Below are 17,331 nucleotides of genomic sequence, written 5' to 3' on the forward strand. Positions count from 1 at the left end.
GTGCAACTAGCAGTCTAGTTCAGGGAGAATGGTGCATTTGAGGATACGAAGGTAGTTCTGAACCTTGTTGGAGTCTCGGCGGAAGCAGTAGAGCAGGTCGTGGTGGTACACGGAGCGAAGCGCCGCTCGCTCGTACAAGGAGGCGGCGGACGGGGGAGACGCAATGTCCCCCACGGCGTTACTTATCACCCCCATCAGCTTCATCTGAGGTGGACAATAAGAGAAAGATGGCCCGTTGCTTTGGTTGAAGAGAAAGCAGATAACATAAACAACATAAGCAGTTGAGATGATAAAATAACACTATTAATCCCTGGGGGAAAGTTAAGGTGAAATACGATACAAACAGACAAACATTAACAGGGAACAGCGCTATGCCAACCAGTAACCCCAATAGGGAACAGGCAGTTACTTTAAAATGGAGTACAAATATATCTTCATAATGTATATCAAACCAATCAGCACTCACATTCTTCATGAAGATCTAAAATAGACTCAATTTTAGATGAACACCAGTGAATCCTTTCTGAAAATGTTTAACTTCCAATTCACTCAAGGTTTTTTTTATTTCATTTTATTTTTTCAACATCGGTCTATGATGGCTGGAAATAATCCTATTACAGATATTCCAGATAGTGACAAGTGAGCACTTACTTTCTCAGCCACCTTAGCCACGCCGTTCCTCAGCTCCTGCACCATATGGTTCATCTCCAGAGCCTTGTTGGAGCTGTCGTGCTCAAAGTCCTGGTGGCGGTCCTGTGCCATGCTCCGGTGCAGCTGAGACACGGGGCTCTCCCACGCCTCCAGCAACCTCAGGATCACCTCCATCAGCTCGTCCCTCTAAAAGATAACACGCGCAAGTCCAACAACGCAATCCAGGCGGAGTAACAACTGCAGCGTAGTGGTCAAGACCCAGTGTCAATGAGAATGCGTCTACACCTAGATGCACGATAACACACACGGGCAAAATTAAATCTCACCCTGAGTCGCTGTGCGTTCTCTTTGTCTTCCGGTGTCATTATGCCATAGGTGTGGCACTTCTGTTTTCCTATTTGGTTCTTGCTGGGGAAAAGGAACTGCCCCTGTGTGCGAGACGCAAGTCAGAAATCGATGGGTTACAGCTGTCGGCAAAAAGCGGCGACAGATATCCAACGGAGGCATGCGAACGAAGGGAAACCACAACCTCTGAGTGCAGGTCACTGGAGATGGCGTGCATTCTGGATGACTGCTGGATGACTCTTTCAAAGAGATCTGCCAGGGACAGTTCATGGCAGCCAGTCTGTCCATGGGAGCAGATAGGTGCCGCACCAACCATGATGTAGACGTTGAGATTCAACAGGGACAGTACAACTAACAAAACTGTGGAGAAGACCACTTTCTTCACTCATCGATAACATTTCACAAAAATGAATTGTACATCATTCATTCATTCATAATATTTTTCTTCACTTACCTTTTCTCATAATTCCTTGTGTGTCGCGGGATATAAGTGTAACGTGTTATGGAAAATTCCGACCAAGATGATGAAACACGCTGAAATAATTGCAACTGCCTTTGTAACCTATGCATATGACGACACCGTCACAGTCACGGTCCATGTGACCTACGCAATACCCCCCCCCCCTAGCCAGTTGGTTCGGGGGAGATGCTCTTTACTTTTCTATGTGACCTGTGAAGTGCTCCCCGCTGGTCGATCTTCTACGCGATGAACTTGGACGAAGTGACAGTTGTTGTATTCGCCGTTTAACCTGAACACTCTCACCCCACGCAACTAACTGTTGTGCGGCTGGAGTCCACCACGGACGTGAAGCCGTCCAAGCTACTCTTTATAGCCAAACTATACTACAATGACGTTGCTCATTAAACAAATTGGGTTGTACGGAAGAGAGAAGCATGCTTTCCTTCTGTACTCAACCCAGATTAGGCTAAATCCCCCCCAGGCGGAAACGATACAGCATAAGCACACCATGTAGACTGGCTGAAGTAATGTGCCCAATCAAGGCAATGCACATTGGTGTAAAGTACATACAGGAAACAAATATGCTTTGAGCAACTCCCAAACTTTTGTGTCACGCAAACAAAGTGTGCCCGGGTGAGCTTCTTAGAAATCTAGTAATGACTGACTTAAAATGAACATTTTTCTTTGGAAGAATTTCTCAAATTCACTCAATTATTAAACACTTGATTATTAAGTGTCTTATAGGCCCACCTCTAGCCCATCTCCCAAACATTAACTATGCAAGCTTTTATCACAAAGTGTTTTAAATTCCATAAAGCGTTTTTAATTAAGCCCCTTTCCCACATGGAACATTGCTGGATAAAAAATATCCGGCAAAGGCAGTAGGTAGTCATTCCCACACTGGCCTCCTTTACGGAAAAGCAGTTACAGATACAGTACATTACATAATGCTCGCAGGAGGTGTCTCGTATCACACAAGACTAGGCAACAGAACGGGTTTCGCTTTAAGACCAGCGCTCCCCGTTCCCTCCGCTGACAGAGGCCCTGTTGCCGGACGCAATAACCCTAACCCAAAGTTATTCAATCAGTGTGATCGTTTTCAACCTGTCCTACACACTCTGCCTCCGGAGGACGAACGTTCTCCACGTTCTACCTCTCCCTGTCCACTCACTCCCTCTGGTTCCGCGCTCTGGTGCAGCCGGCGGGCAAGCAAAGCACTTGTGCCAGAAGTCCCCATACCCTAACTGTAAAGGGCACGTGTGGCATTTTTAAGAAGAAAAATAATGAAATTGAAGACTGTAAAGAACATAAAGACCTGTCTCCGTAGAGACTGGACGTGTTTCAGGTTCTCGTCTTTGCAGCCAAGCGCCACGGTTCGGACACGCCGTTTTTCAGAATGTTTAACATATTTTTAAATATTTGTAGGAAATAAATATTAATAAAAACATACAATTTGTGCTTTAATTGGATTCGGCTCCACCCCCACCTTACGGCTATAATTACTGCTTTCATTCACAGCCGTACCGGCGTTTTCCAGGAAATTGTACTCGGTCGAGAGTGGGGAAATTTACGGGAAGACTTTCACTGAACATCGAGAGCGGCTCCTTTTCCCACATGACGCCAACCCGGAACATTGCCAGTAGATTTCAGCTTTCAGCGCAAGTGGAAAAGGGGCTTTAGTGACTTCACTGCCACTCACTAGTCTGCACATAAAATTACCATGATTAAAACATTTCCCCAATTTAGGTCTGGACTCGGCAACAAATAACAGCGTAAAAGGCCTATGTGATTATTTAAAACCTTTGATTTAGTCATCTTCTCTTACGGTTGCAGGATAAAAATAAAATGCAAAAAAAGATAGTGAATAACGTGCATGAGCTGTTAAGCATAGAAGTGGAAAAAAGGCTATTCATATGTAAACAAAGCCACTGGCATTAAACTCTCATTAGACCAACAGCCACTGCCAATGCAGCCATCAGTTGTTGCGAAAACTAATTGTAATTACATGTAATTGTTTTTGAAATTGTTCATTTGTCCCTATGTATTAGGCAGTAAACTGCACATAGTTCACTATGCAGAAAATTTGTAATATAGTCAATACGTCAGCAGTGCATATTCCACATATTCACCATGAAAAAGAAAAAAGGCCTTAATTGGGGTGACTGCATTTCTGTGACATCATTGATGCAGACAAACCCCAAAATTTGTATTCTAACTCTATATATATATATATACATACATACATACATACATACACATATATATGTATATCTATATATGTGTATACATATATACATGTATAGATATAGATATCTATATATATGTGTATATATGTATATACACACATATACACACAACAGAGCATAAGGCTCCACAATATGATCGTCTGATTATACTCTCTGGTTTTGCATGATAATAAATGGGCATCCGTAAGCAACACAATCATAGTTGTTTCTTGTAAATATTTTATTGCCATCTATTTTTAATTTCTCAAAATAAAGACAGACACTCATAAATACAACACTATGTATATACAACAGATTTTTTTTTTGAAAATTTACTTTACTTACATTTAATATAATTATGTACAATTTTGAGTGCATTCTACACCTGTGTGCTATCAGAGCAGAGATCAAGTAAGTGACCTGCAGCAGGCAACAGAGGGTGTCGGTGGCGAGTCCAGCTCTTATTCTATAACAACCCGCTCTAAGGGTTATTTGACAAAAAAAAAAAGCATTATTAGCATTATTCTGCACTTCCGCACACAGACTTGTCAGAGTTCATTCAACATCTGTGGTGCTTCCATTTTCGGGTGGCAACAGCGATGTTAGCGTCCTTCTTATGCCACGGGAAGAGACGGGCGAGAGCCAGGCTGCCGTCAGGCTGCACGGTGCCAGTTAGCAGGTAGAGCTGTGCACGTCCAGGGCGCACAAGATAGTGTGCACAGCGCAGGTTTATGAGGAGCCACTGCTGCAGGAGATGCCGGGTATCATAAGGAAGGAGAGGCCCCTGGCGGATGAACTCCACCCGGCCCTCCACCTCGAACTCTGGCTCTCCGGAGGCCAGCCGGCGACGGAAAAGCTTAGCAGTCACAGCTGATGAAGAGAAAGCGTAGTGTTTAGTTGACTTGTTTGGAAAAATAAACTCTAAACAATTAGGTTTTGTTAAAAAAACAGACACTTCCGCACATTTAAAGGAAACTGGTGTTTTTTTTAACCCAAGCTTTATTTTTTAATCATTTGGGAGTCAAACCAAGTAATCAGCACCAGAATCTTTTAAAAAGTGGTCACAAATGCCCCATTCCTCTGCATTAAGCTGAAACTATTCTTTACATTGTTGGATCGATTTAAAAGATTCTGATGCAAAGACTTGTATTGATTCCCAGTGATTGAAAAACAAGGTTTAGGGTAAAAAATACCAGAGTATTCCTCTAGGATAATATTTTGTGAGAGCATTTAAGTTCCGGTGCTTACCAAAGTCATGCAGGCACAAGGCATCGAGAACTGTTTTCAGTGCGGGGGACTCTTCCACAGAGGGACAGTTTTGACAGGCAGGTTTTGGAAAGTCTGGCAAGGAGCAAGTTAACCCAAGTTAACATTGTGCACACAAAACAAACATAAAATTATTCTACGGTAATGGTTAAAAAGGCATTTCAATTCAACTATTGGAGCAAATTGACAGATGAATGCATACCTTTAGCGCAGTGACTGTATTTTTGGAGAGGGGAAAGGCACATGTCTTCCTGGGCAGGGAAGCGGTCGCAGTCTAGGGCCTCAGGCCAGGCGTGTCCCTGACAGGCCAGAACAGGGGCACAGCTGTCCCTCACCGCCAGACACAGACTGCGGCACGGCAGGATAAATCTGAAAAGATTCAGATGCAACCGAGGTCAGAAAGAAATGGATGAATAAAAAAAATGAATAATAGTCGCTCGCTCTTAGCAGCAAGAGGAAAATGAATTCAATGTGGGATGGCTACATCTTCCATCATCCATTTCTAATCTGTTAGTTTTGACCCCTTCAACCCGAACCCCTTTGCCTGTTCAATTCGAGGAAAATTTGATTGACTATGAGTGGAAATTGCATTACTTTATTGTTATGTAGCCATTAAGACAACATTTAACTACACTGTGATATTACAATAGCAGGAATCCTCAATCATATCTAGTATTACATCATAATACCTATATTATTGGTGTAGATACATTGGCCCTGCCCTGATCAAAGAGAGAAATCCTTACGTGTCAAGGCAGACAGGAGCGATGAGGGAGCAGAGGAAAGCCTGGGCCTGAGGGTGGCAGCCTGTTCGCAGCAGAGGCCTCCAATCCTCCGAGCGTGGAACCACCTCATCCTCCAGGCTGCTGTGGCCCAGAAAGTTGGGAAGTCTCATCTCAGAGTAGCCAACATTTTGGCACACCTTCATCTGGTTAGGGATGGATACGCAGCGGGTGGACTGTCCGAGATCAAAGGCGACCGATGGGCACGCCAGCGCAAAGAGAGCCAAGGTGAGGACCGCGGCCATGCTTGAGCTTCCTGAGATTACTACAGCGGGAATGGATGCGGTTGTTGGGAATGCAGACACTCTACAGCTGCCCGCACTGGTCTTTATATAGTGATGGACCAGCCAGCCCCAGTCAGTCAGTAAGTCTGTTATCAACTACCTATCAAAGACGCAGAGACGATATGTATGGAGACAACGACTTGTTTTGTGATGACTGCAGACAGTGGGGGGTGGGGTGGAGGGGGTGGGGGGGGGGCAATAAGTAGATGAAGGCTGGGTGGGGGTGAGGGGGGGTTGGATGGGGCAATCTCAGCCCCAGCTTTCACTGAATTACAGTCATGGGAATTTTAAGCTGTCAACTGTATTATTTGTAAATAGTGAAATTACATCTTTGTCTAGTTTAACGCTAGAACAACTGCTGAAGTGCTTCAGCTCTAAGAAGGTTTGAATGTGTACAGAATATAGTGGTTTAAAACACATCATGATGTGTAGATTTTTTTAATAAATGTTATTGGTTCAAAAGATGGCAACGGATTACAGAAACAAACCAGGCAAAAGAAGCAAGCAAAGCAAATTACAAACCCGAGCCAAGAAGAATCAAAACATAAAACTGGGACATTTCAGAGTTCAACATCAGTGGAAAAAGTGTTTTTTTCCATGCGGGCTGTGTAGACAGACAGGCAGGCTCCCTCACATTACGAGTCTCTTTCATGTGTCCCTGCTTGCTATTTGGGAGGTTTCTTCAGAAGAAAGACTGATCAGATTCTAATTAGCAGAGCACTGTTTTCTAGCTCACCTGGCTTTGATCTGCCAATAACACAAACTTGGATTCACATGCTAAATGCTACCAACACAGCACTCTAGTGTGCTACAGTAATATGTCTGATATGGGATCAGCATAGAAAACTATGGCAATGGGACTGCGAAGATGAAGCATCGTCCATCCGCGTTAAAGCATTTGTTTATGCAATTTTAATTTAGTGTTTAGTAACATTAAGTCACAAAATAATGATGCTGCAGCCTATTTTCCTACACAATATGATTAATGATGTGGCTCATATATTTAAAAGTCTAACAAATATTTTTTAAACAGAACTTAAAATCAAGGCTATCTGCAAGTATGCCAACATCCCCAATAGAGAGCAGAGATTCGGCACTGTGATGCAGACATAGGCTGTAATGACACGCTGTCTCAATCCCACCGTCTCTCATGCACTTAGTCCTTTCAGTGACACAATAGCAGTACATTATTGTATAATGAATGGATTTGTTTGGATGTCTGTCTCTAGGTTGAGATGTGTATCTGTCGTTTGAGCCTCGGGGTCTTCTCAGATGGGCCGTGAGGTCCCTATCCAAGCCAGCCTGAGTGCCAGGGAGAAGTCCAGCCTGACTGGCCCCTCTCTCCTTCTTTATCCCGGCCCTGGAATACACTCAGTCAACCAGCCAGTCAGGGTCCTTCACTGGCCCCAGCCAAGCTATCCTTTACAGCCTGATTTGATGAGTAGAGGCTGTCCCTGGGTCCGACTAGGGCAGACGAGGATGGCTAGCGAGAGGCGACCAACGGGGCAATTAGAGTCAAACACCAATTTGGGAGAACAATAAGTCCACACGTTTAACAAGCACCCCCTGCCAGTGGACCAGCGGGGGTTTGTTGTTAAGCCTAATGGCTGCTATGTAGACAGTGTGTTTGTCTTGGTAATGTGTGGCCAGCCCCTGCTTCAGCTAATGTTACTGGGCCGAGTGGCACGTACAGAATATGGCCAATGGGCTGGACATCGATCTGTTAAATATATCACCAGGAGGCGAAAATATTTATTTTCCGTTCAATGAGTACAGCCTTTGGCTCGAATGTTAAGTGTGGACAGCTCTGGCAGTGTTGGTAGAGGTACTCAGACTTAAGCAAATACCGTGACACAAAATTACTCACATAAAAGTGCTGTTATTGAAAAGTAGGTATATTTGATTTGACAAGGAGTACAGTTCTAAAAAAGTAAAAAATCTCAGAAACCTAACATATTTAAGTCCAGTAACTAGGTACTTGAATTTGTTCAGAGACCGTATACACAACCTTTCACTTCAATCCCGGCACCTGAGACATCAAAGATGTGAGGTGTGTGGGAAGAAGGGCTAAATTCTGCGGGACAATTTAGCAGGGATGGCTGAAGAGCACAGCACAGTGCAGTATATACATAAAAGCTGTCTCCTCCCTGCCCATTGCAAACCCATCTGCCCTCTTTTCTCTTCAGCCCGTCTCTCCTTCCCCTCCCTTCCTATATCCTGCTAGGCTCCACTGAGGCTGACAGTCCCCGCTGCAGACTGTCATCAGCACTCAATTGTCACATCCAGTCTCCGGGCCCCTTTGGCAGACGCTGCCACGCCGAGGTGAGCAGACACAACTCAGCCGAGGTTCTCACAGACTGTCACAGACTGATCTGTAGATCCACTCAATCGGGGACGAGGTTACAGTGCACCCACGTTGAAATATTTGCCTTTGCTCACAAAATAACTGTATATAAATAACACCAAAGAAGCCAAATGAGCTGATGAAATTGTGACTCGAAAAAAATCTATGAGCAGATCCTAAATCACTGATTCTCAACCTTTTTCATATCAAGGAGCCTCAAAAGTTGATACGCGTTAGGCCACTAACCCCATTTGATCAGATTTGGTCTCTGGGACCCCAATCTGAGATTTTTATTGTTAGATACCATTTAATCCAAACGTACATAGCCAGCTATGCTGTAGTTACAGAGATAACAGTGAAACTGTGATCGAAACAGCCTTTTCTACATGACACTGTACATTTACTATTTGTGCCTTGTAAACTGAAATCATGACGTGAATAATGGTTAACTATTAGATTGTTTTCTGAGGACCTCCTGTAACCACTTGAAGGACCCCTGGGGGTCCCTGGACCCCATGTTGAGAACCACTGTCCTAGATTATATCATTTGCGTCGTTGCAAAAACCCTTGGCTCATGTAGTCGTGAAGAAATGACGACGCAATAGATTGTAATAACCGTAAATGTGGGTTAGCGTAACTGAAAATCATGCGCATAGTCAAGCAAAGCAGCTTAAATTAGACAAGATTATCAAATAATCATGCAATGTGCATAAGCACCATGTTTATTTCTACCACCCAGTGGAACTATAATTGGCTTACACAGAAAAAAAAAAGGAAAAACGTTTTTTTTAAACAAACCATGTATACAAAGTATGAAGATAGAAATTAAAAAATGGCTGCAGCCCACAGAGGGTGATCAGAAAGCAACATTTTATCTGGAATGGAAAAAAAAAAAAAACAGAACTTTTGGTGGAAAGCAGAGGCTGATAAAGCAGACAGTACATGGGCCGATTCTCATTGATGTTTAGTTTCTGCATCTCCGCTCCCTTTATCATCTGCAGCTCTGTAAGAATAACGATTAAAATAAGCTGGCATCACTAAGAGGCAAAGCACAGTGAGAGTTGAAGATTTGGTTCCATTTTGCATGGAGTAACAAATGGGTGATTTTAAATGTGGTCATTACTGCTGCCAATCACAGCAAAAATACATAAAATGAGCTTTGAACAATTGTTCTCAAAATCTGTAAAAACTCTCTGGTCACAACGTTTTCTTCTAAAGGGAAGGAACTCGACACTAAACAGGTAAAAAACAAACATCAGAAAGTCCTCCACCTTCGAATGGAATCCATTTGTAAACAATTGAGCCAGTCTAGATACTGAATCATGAACTCCTTTATTTGTTAACTGAAAAAAAAAATAAAAAAAATAGGATCACCATGACATCACTTTATAGGAGAGAATGACTTAATTCTCTTGAAGGACTGGTGACGTTGCTAATGAATTGGTCTTGCTGACAGTGCAGATAGCTTGGAAGCTATCACAATAATCCTGAATATCAAGAATGTCTACACTGATTAAAAATGGGTTGATGGAAAATCAGTCCATCCCTACCTGCGTGGAGCCCTGAGAGAGGGAGGGGGGTCGCAGCCCACGAACGCCCCGTTGTCAAAACAGTACTTCAGCAAAGACCTGAAGCAGGGGTCCTGGCCCGCCAAAAATTCACATTTAAAACGCATTCTTCTACAAATCACATTCAAGAACAAATCAGAGTAGCATTCAACGCTATTTAAACAGCACTCTACACAACAGGGGTATCAAAATGTGATTTCATGCAGATAAGTGTTTGTTAAACCATGGTTTGAAGTCTACGCGTGCATGTGCGCATGGCCAATGTAACTCACTTCTCTCGGTGCTTTTTTGGAATAGGTTAGTTGGAATCAAGTAATTGAAACAATTGATTCAGCTGTGCCTAATTTTCTATGCAACACACTTTTAGAAGTGGTTGCCAACCGTCTCGCAAAACTGTTGCTGAATTGTTTTATTTTATAATGGAGTGATAATGATCATATAAATGTATAACCCAAAGTTCAGTATTTAGAAAATTTTACATTAGTTTTACATTATTATTATTATTATTATTTACTTATGAAAAGCGGTTGTCATGCATTTCGACCAGACTAGTGGCCGGATGTCAATGGCCCAAATGCGGTTGCCCGAACAGTACCGAGTTGGGATTATTTAAACCCTCCCAAATCATCTGCATCTTTGACACTTCTGCTCTACAATCACATTCTTTTTTTCATTATATAAAAAAGAAAAAAAAATGTAAGTCAAGTCACTTACCCTGATGAGGATGTGAGGATTTCCAACGATTACCAGCAGGGCCTTGGGCCTTGTGATGGCCACATTGAAACGCTTTGGGTTGGACAGAAAGCCGAGGGAGCTGTGCACGTCATCGCTCTGCACCGATTCGTTAGATCGCACCTACATTACCAAAAAGCAGCGTAGCGCTTTGAGTCAAGCGGTTCCATTTAAATGGCTGCATTAACGGGGAATTTTAGTTGACACTTTAACGATACAGAATCCACTATACGATGCGTATCATGATATGAGATTGATTTAGGCCGAAACTATTTTCAGACTTTCAGACAAATTATGCAATTTTAAACATTAAGTACAGTATAATATCAATATGTGTATCAGCAAGGAGTATGTCACGATATATTGCAATATCAACAATAAAGATTTGTGCCGTGAATCATCAGCAGTGTCAAAGCATCTCGAAAGTCCTGTCATACTATTTAATTTTAAAGTAATCTTGTTATTATTATTATTATTATTATTATTATTATTATTATTTTAACTTAAAATCCAGATCACTATATGCCCAGTGGAGGTTCACTGGTAGAACCTCCAGCCTTTAATAGGATTTTTATCTGCCATGATCTACTCTACAGAAAAAATAATTACCCAGTATAAATTGAGTGTAAAGTACTGTGGTTTTTGTGCTCCCTCATCAAGTTAACAGTTTGAGAGTATGCCTCACTACAGCAGAGGGTAGGTTTGTCCACCGGGAGGTGCAAGAGTTGTATAATTTAGACTCCTCATGAAGTACTGGCTCAAAAGCCTCTGGTTTTCTCCTTCAACCCCAGAATGCATGCAATGCAATAGATGGGTCAAAGAATTACCCAAAGGATTGTTTTGTTGCTTTATTTTTCAAACCTAAAATATAAATGAATAACCATGAATATTAATAAAATAATATTTAAACAACTTAAACAGCCAAGAGCTTCTCCACCTGTCCTAGCCTTTCCACCGAAAGTGAGGTCCGGTTGTCCTAAGATAATGTGTCAATACAATCTCTAAAGTTTCAAAATTGTCTGTGATTCTGCTTATTACAGACCTGCCAACCTGGGGAAAATATTTTGAGTAACACAATAGTGTAACAGGGAGTCTCCGTGGCGTTTAAGTTACTGCAGCTAAATGACTCCCAACAGTTATTCATACTGTAGTCATCTCGTAGCGAAGCTAATCACATCAAATGCGAGCTACTACAGCTAACTTTATACAGTATAGGAATGTATCTCATTAGGATATACCCCTTGTAATGCATCATCTTGTAAAGTTACCGAACACGTTCACCAACTAGAGATGCAACGATTGCAATTTTCTTGGCCGAAACTGAATTTCATTCAATTGTATATTCATAATAAAATAATTACAATGAAATTGATAATTTTTACATTGTCGTCCGATCATTTTGGGTTTATATCCGTGATCTGAGAAATCAAATGTTCTTATCATTTGGTCTCATTGGGTATTTCTGCTGTAAATGTATGCTGCTGTACGTCATTGACAAATCCATCATTTGATCTGATCACGCTCATGTGATTGGAGAGCAAATACAGAATACCGCTGCAATTTTCAGTTACCACAATAGTAGGATTGCTGATTGTGTGTTTATTATTGTTCATTATTCACTATGGAACAATAACAGAACATGAAACTGTCCCTGCGTTCCAATAAAATGGGACTGTCACCAAGTTTAAGTATAATTCAAACTTTAACTCTCACTGAGTTTTAGTAGAACACAACATATAACTAACATGGAAACGTCCAGTTCAAACTACAAATGGAAGTCCCTTTCACTTTTAAGTGCAAATATAAATGTATATTTTATTAATATGGTACTTGCATTCCAAAATATATTGCAATCATTGCCAAGAAAAAGAAGTAATAATTATAAATGACCGACTTTTCTCACTCTCATTCGCTGGAACTCACCGTGCATTAAACCAACTGAATCAAATGGAATGACTTTTATTACTGAGTGACTCGTCCAGAACCGTGTCTCAAAAAAGATTCAAATTTTTCACCATGATTGGAGCTTGTGCACGAGGAACAACCATAGAAGACTCTCCGCTGTAGTGACAGTGATAAATACACAGTCTGCAGAATTTTGCAATATAGTCAGGCGATAAAATAGTTATCCAATAAACTGCCGTCATTTTCTTTTTTTCGCTCTCTTTTTCGATTGTCAAGAACGCAACTACAGTCACCAGTCATGGCCGATCAAGCTGAAAACCAATTGAGCTGACATTTTGTACTTGCGTATTTTGACCAAGAATTGCGTGTTGGTACACAAAATGCCTGCAGGTTGGCAGGTCTGTTATTACCCACCGTTGAGAGGATGATGACGAGAAATTCTTGTCCCTGGAACTCCTCCACAGAGCCCACCTTGATGTCCGACAGGCCCACCCTGCTGAGCAGCATGCGGATCTTCTCTGACTGGAAAATATGTTTTGTTAAAATCTCTTAGAAAAGGAAATGCTATAAGAATACAAAGCTGTGTGGTCTTACTTGCTTCCTGTAGGGGGCGATGATGCCGATGTCGGAGGGGTCCACAGGGTTGTAGAGCTTCTTCGCCAGTTGGCAGCTGTACAGCATGACCTGCACGGCTTCCACTGGGTTGAACCAAGACGGGTTGCTGCACTCCCTCATCTCCGTTCCCTGGAGTTCAGACATGCAACAAAAATTACTGGAGGAGCCATGAGCAATAAGTTGCCGAAATGACATTTTTGTGACACAGACCTGCCTTCCAACCATAACTAACTGTAGAGTTGTTTTGCCACCTAATTCTGATTTTTTTGGCACATGCGATTCATTTACGTTTATTAAATATCTAATAAAATAAAGGATTACAAGGCTCTGTGGTCAGGAAGGTCTTCAACTAGGCATCCTACTTAATGTTTTTCGAAATTATTATTCCTTGTAAATGTATCAAGTCACACACTAGTAACTTTAAAACAAAACAACGTACGTCATTAGACATATGAAACCTCACCCTGACTCCATGGAACAGGAGCGGGAAGCCCTTGTTGGGAAGCGGTTTCCAGTTGCAGAGCGACTCCACGATAGCCCTCTGGGCTTTTACAACCAACTCCCCGTGGTAGAAGAGCTTGGACGGAAGCTTGAGCAGGGCATCATGGGAGCGGTAGTTGTACATCAGCTTGGTGACCTGACCAAAACATTTTTTATGTATTTTTGTGAAATAATAAACGTATGCTCTGTGTATGGTCTTGATCATGCATTTAAATCAAAATGAGATGAATAGGTATGAAATTAAGACAATTTACGTTTAATAAGTCCCTTTCTCACATAGTTCCCGGTAAATTGCAGGGATAACCTTTCTGGCACCACGAGTGGGTTTCACTATTCACACATACAGCTACATTCGGGAGCATTTCTTGCACCTTTTCACACATGCCATGATAATGCTGGAATAGATGGGGCAAGGGACAGTCTAGCAGTGATCCGGTGCGGTTCCCGGTCCACACCCCCTCGCCGGCGAGTGACAGCCTCATTCACTTGCGCGCACAAAGAGGATTTATGTGGCCATAGCACACAAAAAAAAATGTATATGCCTATGAAATTAAACCTGAAATATATAAATGACGCAATAAATATATAAATACATAAAAGAGTAAATATACGCCGGGCGCAATAACCCTAACACAATGTATTCAATCAGTGTGATCATTTTCCACCTGTCCTACACTCTGCCTCTGGAGAAGGAACATTCTCCCCCCAACTCTACCTCTCCTTGTCAGCTTGCTCCCTCTGCGGCTCCACGCTCTGGAGCAGCTGGCGTGGGCAGATACACAATACAGAAGCACATGGCTAGTTATTATGCAGAATGACATCATTGAACCTTCCCGGGCGTAAAAGACATGTCTAGGGTCTGAGTGGCATTCTTAAGAAGTAAAAGAATGAAATTTAAGAAAGTAAAAGACCTGTCTCCGTAGAGACTGGATGTGTTTCAGTTTCAAGTCTCTGCAGCCGAACGCCACGGTCCCGATTCAACATTTTTCCCAAAGGTTGTTTTTTTTTTCCTCCTTCATGAAAATAAATAACGTTTTGAAATATTTGTACGAAAAAAATATTTGTAAAAACCCACTGTGGCAGCTTCGCCTACCACACGCAACCCAAGTGGTGTTTTCAGGGCCCTCCGGCACAGAGATGCAGAAGACGGGGGTTGTAAACACCAGTTTATTGTAGAGTTGGCCAGCTGGAATTAGCCCAGGAGCAGATAGAACATGTCATGACACGGGCTCCTATCCTGAGTGTGTGTGGGGATGGGGGTTTTAAACCTGTGGCTCATTAGACCAACCAACAGGTATGCAGCTACTCTACCCGGGTCCTACCTAGATCCAGGTCAGGTGTGGCTGCTCAACCACACCATCGCCACACCCCTACTTTACGTACTTGTTCCGGAAATGTTTCTGTTTCCATTCACAACACAGCCGTACTTAAATTTCCCAGAAATACTAGGTCTTGAGGTGGGAAAATGCTAGGCATGCCCTCTGAAAGTCAATAAGTCGAATCATCAGTCGAAAACCCATCAATCGACTGAGATTCTCTGAGTTGAGCAGTCGATTTTGTTTTGTCAGTCAGGGGTGTCACGATTTTGATAATCGAAATATAAAATCAATTGAAATGAGCATTTTATTTTGAACTTCTAAATCACAATCAGGTTCACGATTCTCCCCAAATTTTTGTGGGTAATATTGTTCGACATGGTCACCAAATTGGGGTGATCAAGATCGGCTTCTAAATAAATGCAGTGTGCGCTGGGGGGGTGTTGACTGTGGCTCGTCCGGCTCCGAACCGGTTTTAATGAAGTTTGGTTCAGAGTTGGGCAAGCTGTGGTCGGCTCCAGGGAGGGGTCTGCTGCGCCACCTCCCTCAATGCACACTGCATCCCCCCATCTGGCACTAGTCCTGCAGGAACTAAATTTGAATATTACAAAAAAGCATAAAAACAATAAAGTTCAATATAAGTTAATCCAGTTTGTTGCACAGTGAACACAGAGAGACATATTCCCAGGAAGGGTGTGCGAAGTCCACTTCGGCGGAGACACACAAGCATGCCAGCACGTTTCACTATGTATACAAGGGAGAGTGCCCCTTTGACCAGAATGTCCAGTAATTCCACAGCTGTACCAATGAAAGTGGGAAATAAACCCGACCATCACCGACGGAATGTCCTTTAGTGCAGAGGTTCCCAACCAACAGCTTGCGGACCGTGCCGAGGCATTTGCCACCGGAACGTGTGAACGCGGGAGGCATTTCTTCAGAAGTGATCTGCTCCACAGCAGAGCAGCAGCAGGAAACTGAGTAAATTAAATACATCTAGAGTTTTTATTTGCTTTGTTTTGCTAAAAGAATTCTCTGATCTGAGTTGCAGAGCTGCAGGTAGTAATTTGCCTTTTACTACCAGTGCTCCCGTCTGGCAAAAATAGCAAAATGTTTTTCTGTGCTTATTTTTGGTGAGTAATTTTAAAGTAGTGTAATAAGTAACTTATTGTTTATCATGCTAAAATCTAGTTTTGCTAAAGCTCTTGACTGTTTAGGTGTGTTGTTAAAATATTATCATATTTTTATCATAATTTATAATTTTTAATATTCAAATAAAAGTAACTTATTGAGAACCAAGTGTTTTTCTTTACAAATCAAGACCTGATAGTCTAACAATGGCATAGCCGTCAGTGCTGAAAAAACTGTTTATATTGAATGGAATCGTGACACCCCTAATCAATGTGCATTACAATAACAGGATAAAACAGATAGAAGCTTACAAAATACACAGGGAAAACATTTCAATGAGGAATTATAAAATACCGGGATCATAAATATATTTTCATGTGTGAATTGTCCGGACACGGACGCAAACAGAGCTCTACCTGCGACCCGTTTGCCATGCCCAGTTCCTCCAAATAAAGCAACTAATGCTTATCGATCTGGTACTTTAACGGTACTCTTATCGGTTACTTTTTTAACTTAAGAGAAAACAAAAACAAATTAAGAGCAGAATTATCACTGCTTTATTTTATGTGGATTACGCAGCTGTGTGTAAGCCTGGTAGTGCACACGCACAAGCATCTGACCCTGATCCATGACGCCAAACTGCCAAAATCCTTCCATAGCGCCAGATGGAAACAAGGATATAACCCAGACCTTGTCTGTGTGAGCAGCGAGCTAGCATCCAGAGCAGTGAAAGAGGTGACCCCATCCCCCAATCACAACACCGACCTATCACCATCCGATCCGTTCTCCAAACAACAACCGTCCCCTTCCGTAGAAGGTTCAACCTGTGGAAAGCCGACTGGCTGTCGTACCAACAGGAGATCGAGGACTCAATCCCCAGCATCCCACCACACCCCAACAGCTATACCACGTTTACAGACCTGCTGAAAAGGTCAGCTAGACGACATATCCCAAGAGGATGCTAGACCGAGTACATCCCCGGGTTGTCAGAAACATCTAGTGACCTACTCCAAGCCTACCATACGGCATACCACGAGGACCCTTTCTCCTCCACCACCATGGAGCTCGGAGAGATCCTACTAAACAACGTCGGGGAAGATCGCAGGCAAGTCTGGAAGGAGCTGATAAAAAAACACCAACATGACAACTAAACGACAAGAAGAGCAAATGGAAAGCCCAAAAGAACGGCCTACCACAAGGCAGTGTACT

General features: G+C 42.4%; 2 protein-coding genes across 2 annotated transcripts; both read right to left on the bottom strand.

Moving 5' to 3' along the window:
* Positions 1–6: 6 nt before the first annotated feature.
* On the bottom strand, positions 7–1,312 carry LOC307232005 (prolactin-like; the record flags this gene model as incomplete). The annotated part of the gene is made up of 4 exons (XM_080002886.1): positions 7–204; positions 652–837; positions 978–1,079; positions 1,178–1,312. 4 exons carry the CDS (start codon positions 1,310–1,312, stop codon positions 7–9), a joined length of 621 nt encoding a protein of 206 aa, XP_079859012.1.
* A 2,928-nt stretch (positions 1,313–4,240) lies between these two features.
* szl (sizzled) lies at positions 4,241–5,974 on the bottom strand (the record flags this gene model as incomplete). Its single annotated transcript, XM_080003094.1, has 4 exons — positions 4,241–4,551; positions 4,930–5,022; positions 5,150–5,316; positions 5,694–5,974. 4 exons carry the CDS (start codon positions 5,972–5,974, stop codon positions 4,241–4,243), a joined length of 852 nt encoding a protein of 283 aa, XP_079859220.1.
* Between the last annotated feature and the right edge of the window lie 11,357 nt (positions 5,975–17,331).

This window comes from Zeus faber (assembly GCF_960531495.2).
Source record: "Zeus faber genome assembly, chromosome: 6".
NCBI lineage: Eukaryota > Metazoa > Chordata > Actinopteri > Zeiformes > Zeidae > Zeus > Zeus faber.